This window comes from Penicillium oxalicum, chromosome IV (genome assembly GCF_001723175.1).
Source record: "Penicillium oxalicum strain HP7-1 chromosome IV, whole genome shotgun sequence".
NCBI lineage: Eukaryota > Fungi > Ascomycota > Eurotiomycetes > Eurotiales > Aspergillaceae > Penicillium > Penicillium oxalicum.
In genome coordinates, this window is record NC_064653.1 from 2,857,413 (window position 1) to 2,876,956 (window position 19,544).

Consider the following 19,544-nt stretch of genomic DNA (forward strand, 5'->3'; position numbering starts at 1 on the left):
GCTATCCATATTCCAGGAGAGAATTTCGAGGACACGACGGCGGTGTTCGAGGATTAGTCAGATACCTAGGTGCTCTTAATGCGCCATCTGCGTGGAACTAGGGATGGGACCTTCTCAAACGAGTCTCCTACCGGCTTCGGTAAGGTGTCTTTTTGGCTTTTAGAAAGGCTGGCTCTACGCTCGTAGCAAGCCATGGTTTTACTTCAAATCAAGTGTCCCGAGGAGAGAGGCAAGCTACGTGAGTATTGATCAACTACCCATGATACAATCATCGAATCAATTGAATGTGGTGTCGCAAATGACAAGATTCAAGCAGCAAAGAGTGTGTTTGTGTTCATTCTCGTATCACGAATTGAAAAGAGCGGCACTAAAAAGGTCTGTTCTCAGACTTTGAAGGCTCTCTTGATCCAGATTACCAATCAAAGGACAAGCCCCCGTGGTCGAATTCCATTTACTCGGCACATTCGCGCTTGCGCTCATCAAAGATGCTCAAGGCCTCCTCGGCGGCCTTGACGCCACTCATGACCATGGCACCAAAGGTAGGGCCCATTCGGTTGAAACCGTCAATTTCAGACAGTTCCATTCCACCGATGATGAGTCCCTTGGTCACCTCCCGGGTGTTCTTCACAATAGCGTCCTCGGCCGCGTTCATGTCCAGACCACGCATGCCGCCCAGCTTCTCGATGGTGTTCATGGAGACCAAGCGCTTGGCACAGAAGGCACCAAAGGGTCCATCGTGACCGGTGGTACTGATGATGACGGGGGCATTGATGGTGTTGGGGTCCATGCAGGAGTGGTCATCGTGGTGGAGAGTGACCAGCGTCCAGTTGACGACCACACCGGCAATGCGAACGCTATCTCCGTCGCGCCGCGTGATCAGATCCTCCACACAAGTGGCATTGAAGAGCTTCACGTTGGGGAAAGCCAGGACCCGCGACAGGAGGGTAGAAGTGAAAAGTGCGGCGTGTTTGACGACCACAAAGTTGGGGTTATTGGGCTCCTCCTCGAAGGGGACACCCAGCTCATTGAGGAAGGCATCTGCGGGGCGACGCAGAACCATGGCCGAGAAAAGCTGGCCACCGAGCCAGGCACCACCGCCTGAAAGAAACCCAGTCAGTCTCGGCGTTGATCAAGTGAGCTGGACGAACCAAGCCCAACCAGAGCACGATCGTGCAAACCGTTGACTTACCAGGGGATACGGACGCCTCAAGGATGGCAATCTTCAGGTCTGGGCGAGCCTTGGCCAACACATAGGCAGTGCTGAGACCACACGATCCCGCGCCAACAATGACGACGTCGCTTTCGGCAAAGTTGTCCAGATCCTGGTAGTAACGCCGAGTCATGGCACGCGAGACCTGACTCTCGCGAATGGGGGCGAACTTGAATTCATCCCACTTGCCACCAAACTGCTCCAGGAGCTTGCTCTGACCTTGGCCGGTCAAAGGAGCAGTGGAAGTCTCGGGGACATTCACCTTACCCTTGATACCGGTGGGGACGGCCGTGGGCTCGTACAAGGCAGCAGGAGGAGACATGGTGATGGATGAGGGATCAAGTCGGGTAGGTGACTTGACACTCTGGGTTAGTATTTCATGCTTATAGCAGACAGAAAGGGAGGAAGGGTGGGAAGGCAGTGATCCTTTCGCTGGTATTATCCAGATATCAAGTTATGACCGTATAATCTCAGAACGAACTCCTCGTCAACGACAATCTCGTGTGCACCAGCGCGCGACGGAATGAACCGTCCATCACTCCGCTGAAACAACAAGACAGCCAATTTACAAGGAGAACGAACACCGGTCCACGCCCAGAAGTTACCTGAGATACCTTGATCCCTCATAGATAATGTGCCCAGCCAAAGCATGTCCATGGCTTCCCTGCCGAATGGGAGGGGCTGTATGTACTTGGGTTGAGAGGGTTTTCTAGATGGATGAGTTGAGTCAGTGGGCAAAATCGATTTCAAGGGCACGGACAATAGGGGGAAAGTAGATACTGTTGTAGCTGGAAAGCTGGGAATCCGGGTTGAATACTTTGAAAATTGTAGAAAAGATAGAGTGATAGGAAAGAGGAAAAGTGCGAGAGGAGGGGTAGAATGTTTAATATACTGTTTGCTGGGTGACTGGGCCGGTAGTACTAACCCCGCTTTGAGGTACAACCATACATCACCACTGGCACTAGACCAGTGTACTTCGTACTACTTCCTAAGTAGTACTTAGTACGACCTGCTAGCGCTCTTGAGGCACTCCACGTTCTTCCACCAGAGTTCCAACCTTCTCTCCTCCATCCGGTGAGAGTCACGACAAGTTCCTTGGTCCCATTCCGTCGGGGATCATCCACTTGTCATCACTCGATCTACTCCCGGACAGTCAAGAGGCCCACGGGGGTCCGAAACACTCCGACCGGTGAACAGACTCGTCTCGCAAGGTTGTTCTCGACTGCTCGAGAGCGGGAAGTCTCGATCCCATCATGATGAGGTGAAGTACAGTAGCCGTCACGTGTAATCACTACTTTCTCTTCCAGTTGGAGACAAGACAGTGACTCTATCGAGCCCGGAATATATCATTTCGCCAGGTACTTATCCTGGTTTCAGGACAATTGAAGTCGAAGTAGAATAGTCATGCTCGAGGGAAATGGAAAGACGACTAGCGTTTACTACTTTTTTGCCATGGAGAGCCTTATTCCCAGTTTATCCGAGTACATGAAACTTAGTACCTCCTCACACTCCCGTCCTACAGTATTCTCTCCAGTATGCAGCCACGATGTCAGAAATTCTACATAGTGTTCTTACCACCACCTATACCTCCCTCCCAGAAGTTCTTCTTGCCCAACTCGAAGAGACTGTAAACGGCCAGACATCCGGATGACTGTGCTCCATGAAGACTGACCACATCTCCATCCCTCATTCCACTGTCCTCCATGAGCTCTTCGCCCCGCCAAGCTGACCCACAATCGTACATGATGCGCGTCTCCACCAGGACAAATGAAGTAAATGCCTCTCTCCTCGGGTGCGAATTCCCCGCGCAGACTGGATGATAGCCTTCGCCACGTAACGCGCACGCGAGTCTTGTTGAATCGGGGGCAAGTGACAGTCTGCTGCGATCTGGGAGACGATCCTGACAAAATCCATATTTACAATCCGAACGTGCTTGAGAGGCACATTATTCCATCCGACCCGAGAGACTTTATTTCGCTGCGGATAATCACAACCGCTTCCAATATGTACGCACTCAATTGCAACTGAGACTTTGCTACCCTTTTCCGCGTGAACCTAATCCAGATTCTCGATTGGGCCTGACGATGTGGAGACTAAACCTTGGCCATCGCGCGGAATCCAGTCCAATGATCAGGGCAGGTTGGTCAAGGGTCAGAAGAAGCAACAATGGTATTGGAACAGAGTGAAAAAATCTCAATGGCGTGGGTGTCACTGAGTTGAGGCATCGGCTTTGGGGAAATGGGTCTATAGATATCCCGCATTGAGTGACATCACTGGAAAAAAAAAGACCTTAGGAACGTATGTTATCGTACAAAGAGCCGGTCGTCGTGGGTTCACACCCTCACGGCGCCCACAAGAGCATCATCAGATGCCGGGAAAATATGGCCTAATTCCGCGGTGATCTGCAAAAGCTCATCCGACAGCTGGCCGCTCACGATAACTACAATGAGTCAGCGACAAGTCATGAGAAAGGACGGAACATCACCTCCAAAAAAAACAGTCGTCAACAGTGAGACTTACTATAAGCGTAGAGCAAAGCGTAATCCTCGTCATGGGTCAGGTGTGATGCCTGTTTGTCGTGTCGGAATCGAGAAATCTGAGCGAGTAGCTCGTCTCGAGCGCGGTCTACATTGGCAGGGACGTCACTCAGGCTATGCCCAAGATCAACGGTGGAGGCAATAGCTATCAGCAGGGTGGATTTGTAACGTTAGTCACTACATCCAAGACACCCAGGCCTACGGAGTGAATTCACTGAGGAGGTCGCTCCTGCAAACGCAGTGACTTACTAGTGAAAAGATGACCAATACAGTCGGACAGCCGCCGTCTAGTCGTCACTGTGTGGTGCAAAAGGGAGACTTGTCCCTCTGTGGGTGTGGCCAGGTGTGAAAGGACCAGGTCCAGAGAATGAAAGTCGTCCACAATATCTCTCGTGCGCTGAATGACCTTGCTATAGGTGGCTTCCGGAAAGTGATCCCGGAGCTCGAACTCGGATAATGCTGACTTCCGGAGAGGATCAAGTTGAGACAACAACCGTTGTATTTCGGCTCTGTCCTGAGCTTTGATGAAGAGAACAGGACATTGAGCATGTTCTTCAGACAGCGCATCCAACGGATTAGATTTCCAAGCAGCAGCAAGGTGAAGCCATAGCGAGTGTAGGGTCTCGTCCAACTTCGTTCGCGCCCGAATCGGCCAGATACCTCGAGTGACGATGATTCCCCAGGCATTCCCGAGCATCACAGAGACTACTCGACGCAGGACGATGGAGGTGATATCGAGATGTTCAACCCCATCCTCCGGGTCAGTCGCATCGGTCTGTATGTGCGAAAATGCGTAGAGCACCGACAGATTATATGTCAGTAAGATGAAGCGACCCATAGGCCCCTGGCCCTTCACAAGAATCAGGTAAAAAGGACCAACGGCCATGGCAAAGCCGGTGAGCGCCAACTTCACTGCGTCTGCCCCAGAAAAATACCAGGCTCCGATCGAGCAAAGCCCGCCGATACAAGTTCCCAGAAAACGCGAAAATCCTGTTGTGTTCGATGCACCAATAGTCATCGAGCATACCAGCATATACGAAATCAGGCCCCATTCACCACGCCAGGCGAGATATATCGGCCTGGTGACAGATACGAAAGACGGAAGCGCAAAGAGGGCTGCACCGATGCCTACCTTGAGCGCAAACTTCATCTCATCCTTTCGTAGGAATTCGAAAGGCCGGACAACGTCGCCACGAGGTTCCAGGCGCTGTGTCAAAATACGCGTTACTCTCTGCGAATAAGACGTCAATGGAAGTGAATGTGACAAATGCCGCAAGTCCTCTCGTGAATGTGTGTCGCCTGTCGCTGAGTCTGCCGATACCTGCTTTAGAATGAACCCCCAATGTGCTCGGGAGCCGGGTAGACTGACCAGTCTGAGCCACCTGCGTCAAGTTTCTCCGACAAAGTGGCTGACAGGCGCGTTGTAGCCAACTCCATGCGTTTTTCGTGGACCGTAGATCAAGTTCGGCTTGCAATTCCGACATGCACAAGACAAGTTCTCTGAGCTGCTCACTTAGTTCAAGCAAAGATACCGAGAAATATTCACAGTTAGCAAAGATCTCCTCAAGTCTTGCCTTATCGACTTGTGCGGGCGATATCCTTCCCCAATCTCGACGTAGTGATAAAAAGGCAGAACGGCGGGCATCTCGGTACTGGTCAACTGCCTCCGTGATCCTCGTCATCAATTCGTCGTTCATCATGCGCCTATGCTCGGTCGGGGGCCCGAGATTGACATTGATGAATATCTCACGCAACGTGCGGGAAAGTGACAACTGGTATAGATGAGAAATCAACTATTGGAATAGATACGTCTCTGAATCTTTATTTCACTCACAATTGATGCCGTAAGTCCCGCTGTTAGTTGCTCAAAGATCTCGGCTGGTGAATGACTTGACAATGGCACATCTTCTCCTTCTGGAACAAAGCTAGAAGGCTCGCTCTTGCGGTCTGGAGAATTATCACTACGGCGAGCTTCAATCCCTCCACGCTGCGCAGCATTGTTGGAATTTATGGCATCGAGAGGGTAACGAGTCGAAATCGAGTTTCGGGGCGTGTGTCGATGCTTAGTTTCTGCAAGCAACCTGGATTGTAAAGCCGCTGCGGTGCGCAGACCACCTAGACTATGGGTGATATCTTGAATGAGGCGCATCAGCTTTTTTTCCATCAAGTGCTCTCGCCTCGTTCCAATCACGTAGTGCTCAAGCTTCGTCTCAGCAAGCAAGATAGTCAATCGACCGAACGTCTCATCATGAAGCGGCGCTGACGTGACAAATTCCCGGGTCTGAATGTCCTGGTTCCTGCCATGAGTGAAGCTCTTGGTAATACCCGTGAGCATCATTATTGTGGTACTTGTCAAAACAGACAACTCTTGGTGGAACTTGGACCGTGCAGAAACGGGAAACACGACAAAAGACACCGCTGTTGAGATGCCAATGCCGAGAAGTAGCATCCTGAGAATCTGAGAGATCTTTGTGAAGGACAGATCCCCCGACTGGACCGCGCCTTCTTTAGTCAAGACCAAGATCGAGGCCAATGAAGCCAAGGAGCATGCGATATTGACGAGCGGATCTTGTTGTCGTTGCTTGATCCATCCAATCAGTCCAAATCCACCCGTCACGAAGACAACCAACACAAACGCATGGCCCAACTCGATCAAGCCATGCCTTCTTTGAAAGAAGATCGTTACCCACATGCTCCCCAACGAAAGAAAAGTCGCGAAAAGAAAGGCCACGGACGCACAAATCAGCGCCTTGTACATGGCACCTTGCGATCGCGCTGGATGGAAATAGACTGTGATCGTTGCCACCAAGTGTTTACCATAATGGTTACCGAGGAGTGCTCCGACGACGGGGATGAAGACTGCCATGGAGGCAAGTAAATATGCGAGACTGCATTTGAATATGCCGACTACCTGTCCAGAAGCAAGCACCGGCTTTGCTTGACGCCAAGTCTGTGAAATCCAGTCAAGAAGGCGCCGAGGCAATCTTCTCTCTGTAGGTCCATCCTCGCTGAGAATAAAAGGTTCGAGTTCATCCATTTCCTCAAGGGCGTCGTGGCGCATATCCGAGTCATTTTGAACATGCGAATATGGTAGCCGCATATCGACAGCCGCAATGACGTCAGCTGTGAGAGGGCGGGACAAACTTAGGCTGCCTGGAGTGCAGTCACCTTGTAGGGAGCATAAGCTGTCATTTGAAGGCGCAGGTTGAAGTCATTGTACTTCAATTTGAATCAGAATGGTCTGGGACCTGAAAAAGAAGCTTTTGGGTTTGGAGATCCGCTCTAATCTCGATTCTCCACATGATTCTGCCCCTCAAGCTGCTACCGCCTTCGTGAAGCCGCTCCAAGTTTCCAACTACGAGTGAGCCGTTTCTGGAACTTTAGGTGGAACCGGACCACAAATGCCTCCTGGGATCGCCGTAAAGTATCTTCAGCAGTCAATCAACCAAGCATCATCCACGAGCACTCTTCATTTTGAAAATGGAGCATCTTGAAGCTGAACTTCTCCTCAAGAAGAATTGTCCATTTGGAAATAACATCTAAAGCACATATCGGAAACCAGCGCCATAGTTATCCTCTGCCGCGATTTCTCCGCCCTTGGCTGGACCGGCGTCTAGTTTCGGGCCGAATTTCTTGTCCAGTTTTCGATTTTCATAAACCAACAGCAGTCGTAAACATAGAGCGAGAACAGTGGTGAAGAACATAAAAGCGGCGCAAATGGACATGCCCTTAATATACCGCGGAGCCCCGGAGTCCGGGAATATGTTGGTCCCGAGAAACGGACCGCACTGTCCTATGAGATTCAGCAGGATAATACCGCCACCACGGCGAGTATCAGATCCTTGATTATCTAGGATCAAAGACACATGATTAGCATATTCAACAATGAAAAGAGAAAAGCCGCCGGCCACTTAGAGAGAAAAAAAATTTGGGGCATCGGCTTACTCAAGACCCAAGGCAGGATATTTGCAATAGAAGGGAAAATTCCACAAGCCGCTAAAAAGACGCCGAAGTACCGAACTCCCACTGATTCGCATGTTGCGAGCAGAACGTAGCCGATACCCCCGATCGCTGATAAGCCTGCAATCATCAACCCACGCTGTTGGATGCGATCTGCTATCCATGTCGTCACAATCGTGCAGAGGAAAGATGCGAAGAAGGGCGGAGCCGTCAGACCCTGTGCATTGATGGCGGTGAAGCCCATTTCCTTAAGGATGGTGGGCAGGAATACCGGCAGTGACGAAAAGCTCACATTGCAGCTGAAATACATGAGCTAGACAGAAGAGCGCACATGTTAGCCTTGGGACCGAAACTCTTTCTTGCAAGATCAGTAAGAACTTACCGCGGTGAACCACGCCTTGACATCCAAAAGGGTTGCGAGTAATTCCTTCCACTGGACCTTGTTATCCCGCTCCACCTCGCCTGATTGTTGCAGAGCTCGCGCGCGCGCGACGTCTTTTTCTTCATCCGTCAAAAATCTGGCTGACGAAGGTGTATCCGGAACGAAGAACCACGCCAAGATGGCAGCGGCGCAGACGGGAACACCTTCGACCAAGAAAAGAAGCCGCCAATTGGCTAGGGCTGCATTTCCAGACGTGATCCCATACGCCAAGGCTCCTGCGAAAGTATTCGCAAGTGGTGCAGCTGACAGGAACAAGCCACAGCGGAGACCAAGCTCATGGCGACGATAGAAGAAAGAAAGCAGATACGGCACACCCGGCCCAAACCCGGCTTCAAAGATACCCATCAGAAAACGGAGAGCCATCATGCCTTGCCAATTGGTCGTCGCGGCTTGACACGATGCAATCAATCCCCTATGAAAGAGCGTTAGTCTCATTTGTCTCGATTCCTCTGTTTTGTTTATTCCTCGTTCGGTCGGAGAGATCGAAAGACCGATGAACGAATTGCATACCACGAAAAGATCAGAAAGGTAGCCCACTTATGCGGCTTCACGATTTTCCACATCAAAGCCTGAAATTCAAATAGCGTGTATGAGATGTAAAAAATTGTCAAAAGCCAGGAATAGCGATCGCCAGTCAAATGGAGGTCCTCCGCCATGCCGGCGATTTTGGCATTCCTATAGCACGTCGTTAGTCCTGGGGTACTGCTACACATTTCCACTGTCAACCTGTCGGATGCACGCACCCAATGTTACTTCGGTCTAAGAAGGCCAGCAAGTCTGTTGATAGAAAGCTGTTAGTCTTGGCTAGGCAGAGGGTACCTAGGAGCGATCGATGATCATACAAAAAAATGCCATCAATGTCGGCACATGCCAGTCCAGCTTCCTCAGCACCCGTTTCTCCAGCTCTGGATCAAACGCTGCCAAGGGAACGGGGTGGTCGTGTTTGCCGGGCGGCGCATACTCTTCACAGTCGGGGACTGTCTTTTCGATGTCCGTCCGGATGGGTGCATGTTGAATATCATCATGTGCTTCGGTTTTGACGCTTGAAGGATCCATTGTATTGCTTCAACACCAACATGGACCGCGAGAATGGGTATCGTAGGAGACAAATGCAGACCTGACGCCTGTCTTATTTATGCGCACTCGAAGGCGGCAAGGTCAAACCACGCAGCTCACATGGCGAGAGGGGACCTCAAATATGCGGGGATAAAAAAGATCGACGCAGAACCGAACTTGAGATCGTCAGTTTCCACTGAATTTTGATTGCCCGGAATTGCCGATTGCCGATTCAGCTGCGACGGTCGCAAGGCTGGTACTCGACAACCCGACACTTTGTGTGACCACCAGACTACCAGACATGAGTACTGTAGCAGTGTAGCAGTGTAGCAGTAGTCAGACCCCCTGTCAGGACCGCCCGATAGGGCGAAGATCCGCAAGGATTCGCGCCACGACCAGACGGCTCTTGTTCCGCTTGCCGACACACAGAGATCCTCCACTCGCTCTGGAAGGCTTCACTTTTCAAGCTCCTCTCGACATTCACAATCCATTCCAATTGACATTGATCAAGCTCTGAGGCTTCGAGGAAGGAGTTGCAACCATGATGGAAGGCTCAAGTGCATGACGACATAGTGAGAGTGATCCACTGCGTCCGGCAGGAGACCAGGATTTTTCACCGGGTGAAGTGGATGTTCTCTTTTGCCGGTGGTCCCAGTGTTTGGGCGGAGAAACTCCGAAAAGCTTACTGCCGTGGGTCCCTCCACCCACTGCGACTCTGGCCACTATGCGAAGTGCTTGCCTTCTCCATCATATTGCAGTCTGTGCCTCCAGGATCACTAAATCTAATCACCAGTAATTCCCCTCGAGAGAGAACTGCCTGTGAATTTTCTCATGATCAACTGCCGAGGTACTATTGACTGTGAGGGAACAAGATCAAATCATAAAGTTGCATCAATTTCATATCTCCTTATATACAAAATGGTCATCGAGAACAAAATCAATAACGCCAACAAAGGAAACAAATCAATCACTTTTGGTCTGGAGAACGTGTAGCGAGTCACTCCCTGAGGAAACTTCAGCCAACTTGTCGGTCAAATCAATAATCTCGGTGGCAATCTGCTGCGCCGCTTCTTGCTCGAATACATCCGAATCATACATGATTGTGAGACGGTGCTCGTTGTTGGGTGCTTTGGAAACCTCCACGACAAGAGCGTACGGCTGGAACATCCGAACCTTGGACTTGGCCATGACCAACCACCGACTGGCGAGCTCTTCAGCAGAGTTGGCACTTGGCTGGAAGGGCTGGTACAGGAAGAGACAGTTGTTTCGTGCCGTGTCGCGAGACAGCTCAGCAGCGTCGTAGATGTCGTTCAAGCCAACATTTCCATTCTCGGTGATGGCCCAGAACATGTCCTGAATACCTTCGAGGTAGGCCTTGAGAGATTGGTTGAAGTCGAGGTTGGAGCGGACCGGAAGGAAGTTGGCCAGGGTACCATTGACGGTCTGGGGATCAACGTCCGCCATGTCGACGTTGCGTCCACTGAGGAGGTAGTCGAAGCTGATGTCTGTTTGGCCGCTGGCCTTGGCGAGCCAGATCTGGTAGGCTGCCTGGAAGATGATAGATACAGTGACACCATGCGCCCGAGCAGTAGTCTCCAGATTCCGAGTCACCATTTGGCGAACCGAAGCGTTCACTTTAGGATTGGATGCCGCGGGCCATGAATAGGACTTGCCCTGCATGGTCTCCTTCCAGAACTGGAGGGTGGAGTCACGGTCCGACTGATAGATGTGTGTGGCAAAGTCCTTGAATTGGCCATGCGGCGGGAGAGGAGTGCCCTTGAGGATAGCCCCAAAGTGTTCATCGAAGATGCGCAGCAGAGTACCATCGTAGGCGGCATGGTTCATCTTGATCACGGTCTCCCATTGACCGTCAGGGTATTCCAGGATAGCATATTTGATGAAGGGGTTGCCAAACTGGAATCGTTCCTCCCAGAAGGCTTCCACAATTGCGGAGCGTTCATCCTCGTTGGCACAAGGAACGACCATGAGATCCAGATCGCTCGATTTGAGCACCACGCCTGCCCACTCCTTCCGGTTCACACGAATCCATGATGTGCGAAGAATATCATTCGCTTCCGTGAGCTTTCGCACAGCGACAACCCAGTCATTCATATTCACAGATTCTGGCATGACCCGAGCTGCCATGAGCACCCACATCTGTTCAGGGCGCTCGCCCTCTTCCAAGAACTGAACCTGTCCCGGTGGGCATGGGTAGACTAGAAATCACCGTCAGCCTCGAATGTTCCACACGCTCATAATTTAATTGCGTAACTTACCGTATTCCACATCATCATCAAGGTTCAGGTTGCTGGACTTGATTGCGTCGAGAACGCTGGGGGGCGCTTGGTAGGCAGGCTTGCTAGATGCCCGATTCTGACGTTCATCCGTGCGCATCAACTCGGCCAAGTCACTCAAGACGGGCGTCTTGAGAACATTCTTGACACCCAAGGCATAGCCGGCCTTTCTCGCCAGACTGGTTGCACTGATGGCAGCGACGGAGTCACCACCCAGTGCCAGGAAGTCCGAGTTCTTGCCAATGTTGGCCATCGGGATTCCCAAGACATCCGACCAGATCTCCTGTAGGGTCTGCTCAGCCTTGGTCTCCACAGGCACAACCTCTTCCATTATGCCACTTCCCTCAAAGGCAAATTGGCTCATTGTCATAGCATCAAGCTGCTCAATCCAGCGGGTAAGCACCTTTCGGTCGGTCTTCCGGGAAGGCGACTTGGGGAAGTCACCAACAGGGATGATGTACTTCGGAATCATGTAGCTCGCAAGGGTACTGAGTGATGCGCGTAGCTCACGAGCAACATCCGCATGGTCTTCCGCCTTGAGAATCTCGCAAGGCCCTGGATTGAAGACGCACACTGCAACCAGGTGCTTGTTACCCTTGATGGTGATAGCCAGGACGGCAGTACCTTGCACCAACTCAGTCTTCAGAATTGTCTGCTCAATCTCAGCCAGCTCAATGCGGTGACCGTGAATCTTGACCTGGTTGTCCTTGCGGCCCAGACATTCAAGCTCGCCGCCGGGAAGCCAACGTGCCAAGTCACCAGTGCGGTACATCTTCGGAGTATCGAGAACATTTTCCAAGAATGCAGCCTTCGTCAAGTCATCACGGCCAACGTACCCTGCGGTTACCTGTGGGCCAGCAACGCAAAGCTCGCCAACTGCGCCGTAGGGCACCAAATCCGTTCCATTGGGGTCAAGGACAAATCCCATTACCGTTGGGAAAGGCGCGCCAATGTTGCTCGGTCGTCCGGCGGGGTCCACATCCTTGGTTGTAATGACCATTGAAGTTTCGGTAGGTCCGTAAACATTGAGAATGCGGTGTCCAGGGCTCCATTTGGCGATGATATCCGGGGTCAATGGCTCACCCCCGACAATAAGAGTGTGGAATGAAGGAATTTCTTCGGGGTCCATCAATCTCGCCACGGTCGGAGTCAGGATTGCCTGATGAGCGTTCATCTCGTTAATGACACCGGGCAGGTCGGACTGCATCTTGTCCGAAGGGGCCATGCAAAGTGTACCGCCTGTGCTCAGGGTGTTGAAAATGTCTTGCACCGAAGCGTCAAATACGTAGTTGGCGAACTGAACGGTCCTCCACTCTCCAGCATATCGACCCTCCGCAACGGCCATGCTCGCGACGGCAGCAGTGGCAGCGCGGTGAGGCACCATGACACCCTTGGGAAGACCAGTACTACCACTGGTGTAGATGATATACGCAATGTCTTCGGGGCAGACTTGAGTCTGCGGCGAGCTGGGGGACATCTCGCTAATCCCAGCGTCATTGACGTCAATTGCCTCGAGATCAGGGAGTCCATCAACATCAGCCTTAAATTCGTCGTGCACAATGATGAACCTGGCTTTCACGTCCTTTGCAATAAATGCATTGCGGTCAATTGGGTTGTCTGGACTAAGCGGAACATAAGCTGCGCCGGCCTTCATCACACCCAAAATCGCAACCATGGTGTCGATCGACTTGTTGAGCATAAGGGGGACCGCATCGCCGACCTGTACCCCCTTCGACACCAAGTAGTTGGCCAAGAGGTTTGCCTGAGTATCCAACTGCTTGTAGGTGACCTGAATCTCACTGTCCCAGTCAATCGCAACAACATCAGGAGTTTCCAGCGCGAAGTTCTCGAACCGCTCATGCAGGAGACTTGGCGCAGGGATGTGAAGCGACTCTCGGTTGGAGATGGTGTTGTAAAGGAAGTCCATCTCCTCGGTCCCAATAGTCTGCAAATCACGGACTCGCTGGCTTGGTTCTTTGACAAACTGCTGGAGGACCTTGGCGTAAGAGTCCAAGAGGAACTTGACACGTCTTGGTTCCATCTGCGATGATAGGCTGATTTGCAAAGCGTTGTCAATCTCTTCAATCTCCAGGGTCGTGAATTCAGATTGCCACACCGGTCGCTCTCCGTAGCGATGGAAAACTTGGCTCATTTCCTCAGTATCCTCATCTTTCACGAGGATGTTGACCATGGTATCGAAAGAGCTCGAATTCAATTGGGCGGCTGCGAGAGCATTGCGAATTCCGTGATGAGCGTGCTTCAAAGTGCGAAGGAAGTTGTCCCGAATGGAGTGAGTCAGGCTGATCAAAGTGCTCTCCGGATCGAGGGTGACTCTCTGAGGGACCACAGTCAACGTTGGGCCATCAATGCTCTCAATTCCCGTGACCGGTGCGTCTCGGCCAGAAAGAGTGGTTACAAAGGCAACATCCAACTGACGAATGTGGTGAGAGAGAACAATGCCCCAAGCTGCGTACAGAACAGATCCAGCAGAAAGACCGTTCTTGGTGAGCACCTGGCGCCCTTGATCCCACGGAAGCTGGATCTTTGCCACAGAAGTCTGATTTTGTGGGACAGTGTTCAGAATACTTGGCTCTACCCCTTCCAAGTATTTGTGCCAGTAAGCATCCTGTTCCGCCTTGGAAGACTTCGCGAGATATCGCACGAAATTCTTGAAGGGGGTTCTTGGGCTCAGTGGCAGGCCGAGGTAAACCCGGGAAACATCCTGGTAAAGGAACCGGTGGGACCAGAAATCAAACAGGGAGTGGTGAGTCGTGACAACAAGTCGGTCGTCGAGGGTGACGGTGAAGCGGGCAAGCGGACCATCAAGTGTGAACTTGTCATTCTTAGAGTCCTCCATGTAGTCGTCGAGGTTCTTGTCAACCTCAACCCAAGGGAAGGCGACATCGTTTCGCAATACCTGGAGGAAACTGCGTCGGTCGGGAACGAAAGACGTGCGGAGGATGTCACTCTTGCCAAAGACTTCCAGGAAAGCCGCTCGAAGCTTCGTCTTGTCGAGGTTGCTGATATCCCAAACCCTGCGGTAATTGTACATAGACTGGTCCTCTTCGATTGTTGCAAGAAGGCCTTCCTGCAAAGGTGTCGCTGGATAGGCATCTAGCACGCCGTCTTGTTTTTCAAGCTCCTGACGAAGTTTGGAGTTTGAAACAAGAGAGAAGGGTTCTAATTCTTGCTCTGCGTCTGCATCTACCTCGGCTTGCTTTGCAACACTTTCAAGACTGCTGCCATTCAAGAGATCGCCCAGATCAACGGAGACACCGTTCTTCCGGAGCTCGTTGATGGCTTTGATAGCTTCAATCGAAGTGCCTCCCAATGCAATGAAGGAGCTTTCGCGGCGGATTGTGGTCGCTTGAAGCGAAAGGATGTCCGCCCATGTGCTGGCGATTCTCGACTCCACGGGATCAGTAATAGTCTGTGACGCCGATGAGAAAGTGGCGGAGACTAGCGACTCCCAACCGATCTCCAACGCCTGGGCCCGAATCGCGCGGACGTCTGTCTTGCCGTTTGAATTGGTGGGCAGAACGTCTAGCTGCATCCATAGGGATGGGATCATGAAAGCTGGAAGCTTCTCACTTGCAAGTTCCTTCATGGACGCTACCAGTTCCGGCCATGATTGGCCAGAGGAAGGCACGATTGCGGCCACAAGGGTCAGTTTTTCCCGCATATCGACGGCAACAACAGCACATTTGTTAACACGAGAATGCTGCGAAAGAACCCGATCTACCTCAACGGGGTTGATCTTCTGTCCATTGATCTTGGCCTGGAAATCAAGACGTCCGAGAATTTCCACACCATCGGCGTGCATTCGAGCGATGTCACGGGTCCGATACATCACGCCGGCGCCGAATGGGTTGGGGATGAAGACGCTTGATGTCACATCTGAGTTGCTAGAGCCTGAAGTCAGGTATCCTGATGCAAGCTGAGGACCGGCAAGACACAATTCGCCAGACACGCCCATGGGGGTCAACTCAGTGGTGCCAGGCTTCAAAATGAAGACCTGTGTTGTATCACTTGGAAGGCCGACCACGCCAGGGTTGCTGCTGGGATAAAGACGTGTGCCAAAGTTCAACTGCGCACATTCGCTCAAACCGTATGTGTTGCGCAGCTCGACCGCATCGGCCCAGGCAACCACAAGCTCGCGTGTGATCTTCTCCCCGACCAGAATGACTCTCTTCAGAGACGGAACTTCCTCGGGTTTGATGATGGACAGAGCGGAAGGAGTGATACCCAGAGCCTCAACCTGCATCGAGCGGATGATGTCGGCAAGGTTGCTGGTCATACGTTCTTTGCTGGCCAGAAGCAATGTGCCTCCGTGAACGAGTGTTGACAGCATGGTTCGTTGGGCAGCGGAGAAAGTGGGGTTATAGAAAAGGAGCCATCGTTGAAGACCCTTCAGGGAATGATAGTGCATTCCATTTGTCGCGGCTCCATGCGTAAGCACTGCACCCTTGGGTGCGCCCGTTGAACCAGAGGTGAACACGATGTAGCACCGATCCTGCGCCTTGATGGCGAGGTCAAGGTTGGAGGAAGCGGTCATTTCGTTTGTGGATTCGATCAAATCTTCCAGCGCAACTGTGCCTGGGTACAAAGAAACATTGTCACTGGTCGTCAGAACCATTTTCGCGGAACAGGTGTTGATAATGCTCTGATTTCGCTCCACAGGGCCAGCTGGATCGAGGACAGTGTAAGCTGCCCCGGCCTTCAACACGGCGAGAATCGCAATGATCAAGGACGTGGATCGTTCAATGCAGACGGGCACCACTTGGCCTCTGATATCTCGAGAATACAGCGCATGTGAAGCTCTGTTGGCAAGTGCGTTCAATTCTGCGAAGCTCAGGGCTGCATTTTCCTCGAACTGAACAGCTGGAGCATTTGGGGTTCGCTCCACCTGCTCCTCGAACAACTTCGTGATAGTGTATGTTCGGCGAGGCTGTGCCAACGAACGGGCAATTTGCACTTGTTGCAGTTGCTCGTCTCGGGATGCAAGATCCAGTTTCTGCAGAATAGTGTTGGGGAGGTAGAACTTGTCGAGGGCGCTGTGAAGTGCGTAAGAGAAGTGATCAAGGAGCAACTGTGCATCACTCGATCTTGTGAGGGTCGAATAGCAAAGCGTCAGGGTGGCAGGGCTGACGCCGTTGATGAAGAACAACAACGGGAAGCCAGTGCACTGGCCAGCGAAAATGGGACCACTTCCATCTGGCGAATAGCGAACGATTGACTCGACCTGCCCACGAAGATGTTGTGTGACCTTGTCATAGCCAATGAATGCATGGGTTGACGCAGACTGATGGACATTGTCGATCTTATCAGCGAGGGTGGCAAAGGTCTCCTCGCTGTCCAACGTCACTCGGATCGGATAGGTATGATCAAGGTATCCCACACAAGAAGCAGTGCCGGAGAAACTGGCATCACGTTCCACAGCTGCAAAGAGAACATCACCTGCTCCAGAATGGCAGTGGAGAATGTACGCCCAGAGTGTCTCATAGATCAGCTTCCGGCGCAGACCCGTGGCATGCTCCAATCGAGCCAGCCCGGGGTGAGAGTTTTCGTCGATATGGACTGTGACTGCATTGCGTTCTTCGATTTGTCCGATATCGAAAATCTTCGTGCTCCACGGAAGCGCGCGGGGTGGCACAGCTCCTCGCAGCTGTGTCTTCCAGAACTCAGCGCTGGCTGTAGCATCTTTTGTGTGCTCGAGGAACTTGTGGTACGAGGCCAGCGGTGTGTGCTCAGCTACGGGCAGATCGCAGTACAGCCGAGCCAAGTTCCGCTTGATGAGCTCCAGGGAAGTGCCATCCACAAGAGCTCTTCGCGCATAGATTGTGAGTCGGAGGCCGCCACTAGGATCGCGGCGAACGACCAATTGAGCAACATCCTCGTCGCCAGTTGTTTCAAATTGCGATGAACGTGACGAGTTGTTAGATGTAGCACGGTCCGTGTTCCACTGGATATCTGGAGTCCGGTCGAGCACGCGCTGGAATGTTTGTCCGGAAATTGGGTTGGTCCGCACAACGGCTCGCAAGCAGCAATCTGCGAAACGAGGAGTCAGCGTTTGTCCATGTTTGTGAGCAAGGAAGTCAAGGGGCTATCACGTACGAAGAGAACACAGTTGTTTCCAAGCGGAGCGGATACGTGCAACATCTGGAGATGCATTCCGAGGAAGAATGAGACTGATACGGCACCATTGTTTCTCGTCTGACTCCAATATCTGAGCCTGTGCCGGGGTCACCGGCCATTCTTCGAAATCTGTTTCTTCGTCCACATCGTTAAGACCACGAAGGGTTTTTTCGTTCAGAACCTCGGCATGATCAAAGGGATCGTGCGACAAGAGGTCGATGGCCTGGTGGTGCTGCTGAACCAGAGTCATGGTGCTTTTTGATTTTGCCCAAAGTCTAAGTCTAATCAACTGAGAACAAGAGAAGGTTAGTGATACCAAATCATTTGCTTGAATAACTCAGAAACATTCTCGGTTGAGAATATCTTCACCTTTACGGGAGTGAGAACTCACGAGAATTGGATTTGTTGAAATACTTCAAGCTTTTGCTTTTTTGACTTCCAACGTATTTGGAAATGAAAATGTCACTGATGATAGTTTTTCGGATTGAAAGCTTGAGAGCTTGGTTGAGATGACTCTGTGAACGAGGTCGATGATTGAGAATGACTCGACACGCCGAATCGTGAGGTCTTTATATCTTCTTTGAACATCTTCGAATCTGAACAACTTTGACGTGGCGGCAACATTGTCGTCCGACACACAATAGCCTTGAACTCGACTCTCCGGCCGTTGAATTCAATTGAGATTTCCCTAATGAGGATTTCCGGTTTGATCCCTCGGTTGGTTGACCTGGAATTGGAAGTAGAGGCCACAAGCGGTCAACTCCCGCCATCCTGAGAAAAGTAAGAGAATGCACATAGAAAGTATTTCCGAAGTGCTCGGGACGACTTGCATGAAAAACTTTTGCGTCAACACGAGAAGTGTACGGTTTCTGTAAGCTGATAGGCTGTCAATCTCTTGTCAGACGTGGAGTCTTTCTTACTATGCATTCAATCATGCTCGTGTATCATCCCGGTGCCCTTCTACAACTATTCTCTAGATAGGCGCTTGTAGGCTGGTTGTATCCTCTTTGCAAGGATCCAAATTGATTTTAATCCATATAATTCCTTGACGGTAGAGACTGTCTACCGTAGTTGAGCGCATATGGTTCGACTTCCCACCCAAGGGTACGCCGTTGAGCAGCTACTTGCGTCTGCATCGCAAAGACACACTCATCGCACGGGCAGTTTCCGAGAGGCAAAGTCATCGTATTGGACGGCAGGCCTCCGTGGGGTCTAGGGACGCCAAGACGTTCGATGGCAACTGCTTCCATCATCTGAAAAGATGGCCATATCATGTCCGCATTAGTGGCTCTTGATCAGCATCGATCGTCAAGGGAAATTCTCCATCTGCATGCATGGGGCAGGGGTAAGAGGCGCATATGCATCATAGTCTGCACGACTCTCGGAGACCATTGGTATGTGGGTCTAGAGGAGCAGTCTCCGCATGAAAGGTCTGCGAGTGGCGCACGGAACACATGGAGGTCCTGCACGTCAATCTCTGAAGAAAACTGCATTCCCGAGACGACTATTTCCGGAGACTGCGTGGGGGACAATTTGTGGAGGCGGTATAGATTCCTGATTGTATATCCGGGGCACTGTTCTGCCCATACGATCACGTGATTTAGGCGGTGGATGTGGATCCATCGTGATGGAACGGGCGCTGTTGTGTGATCTTTCATCGGAAATATCGAGTTGGCGCTATCCGAAGTCTATGTGCATGGAAAAGTCAGCTCCCGTTGGGCTCCTTCTACATAGCATGATCGGCTTCAATTGGTTACCTAAGTGCTGAACAAACAAAAACACACTAATTTCGCCAGATCTCATGCATATTCATTACGATCCGTATACTGGAACTGAATTGTATTCCGCAGCCTCAGTACTTACCTAATCGCTCTCCACGGTGGTAACGTTATATATCCTAGTCAGGCGAT

General features: G+C 51.5%; 4 protein-coding genes across 4 annotated transcripts; all 4 read right to left on the bottom strand.

The window, feature by feature from the left end:
• Window positions 1-451: 451 nt before the first annotated feature.
• Window positions 452-1,532, bottom strand: POX_d05776 (Thiamine thiazole synthase; the record flags this gene model as incomplete). The annotated part of the gene is made up of 2 exons (XM_050114613.1): window positions 452-1,098; window positions 1,190-1,532. 2 exons carry the CDS (start codon window positions 1,530-1,532, stop codon window positions 452-454), a joined length of 990 nt encoding a protein of 329 aa, XP_049969564.1.
• Window positions 1,533-3,543: 2,011 nt separating this feature from the next.
• Window positions 3,544-6,847, bottom strand: POX_d05777 (uncharacterized protein; the record flags this gene model as incomplete). The annotated part of the gene is made up of 5 exons (XM_050114614.1): window positions 3,544-3,650; window positions 3,731-3,892; window positions 3,997-5,058; window positions 5,117-5,519; window positions 5,582-6,847. The coding sequence occupies 5 exons, from the start codon at window positions 6,845-6,847 to the stop codon at window positions 3,544-3,546; spliced, it is 3,000 nt and encodes a 999-aa protein (XP_049969565.1).
• A 439-nt stretch (window positions 6,848-7,286) lies between these two features.
• POX_d05778 (uncharacterized protein) lies at window positions 7,287-9,205 on the bottom strand (the record flags this gene model as incomplete). The annotated part of the gene is made up of 6 exons (XM_050114615.1): window positions 7,287-7,597; window positions 7,693-8,020; window positions 8,090-8,561; window positions 8,660-8,824; window positions 8,893-8,926; window positions 8,992-9,205. 6 exons carry the CDS (start codon window positions 9,203-9,205, stop codon window positions 7,287-7,289), a joined length of 1,524 nt encoding a protein of 507 aa, XP_049969566.1.
• Window positions 9,206-10,168: 963 nt separating this feature from the next.
• POX_d05779 (Nonribosomal peptide synthase sidE) lies at window positions 10,169-17,884 on the bottom strand (the record flags this gene model as incomplete). The annotated part of the gene is made up of 3 exons (XM_050114616.1): window positions 10,169-11,421; window positions 11,482-17,547; window positions 17,614-17,884. The coding sequence occupies 3 exons, from the start codon at window positions 17,882-17,884 to the stop codon at window positions 10,169-10,171; spliced, it is 7,590 nt and encodes a 2,529-aa protein (XP_049969567.1).
• Window positions 17,885-19,544: the final 1,660 nt, after the last annotated feature.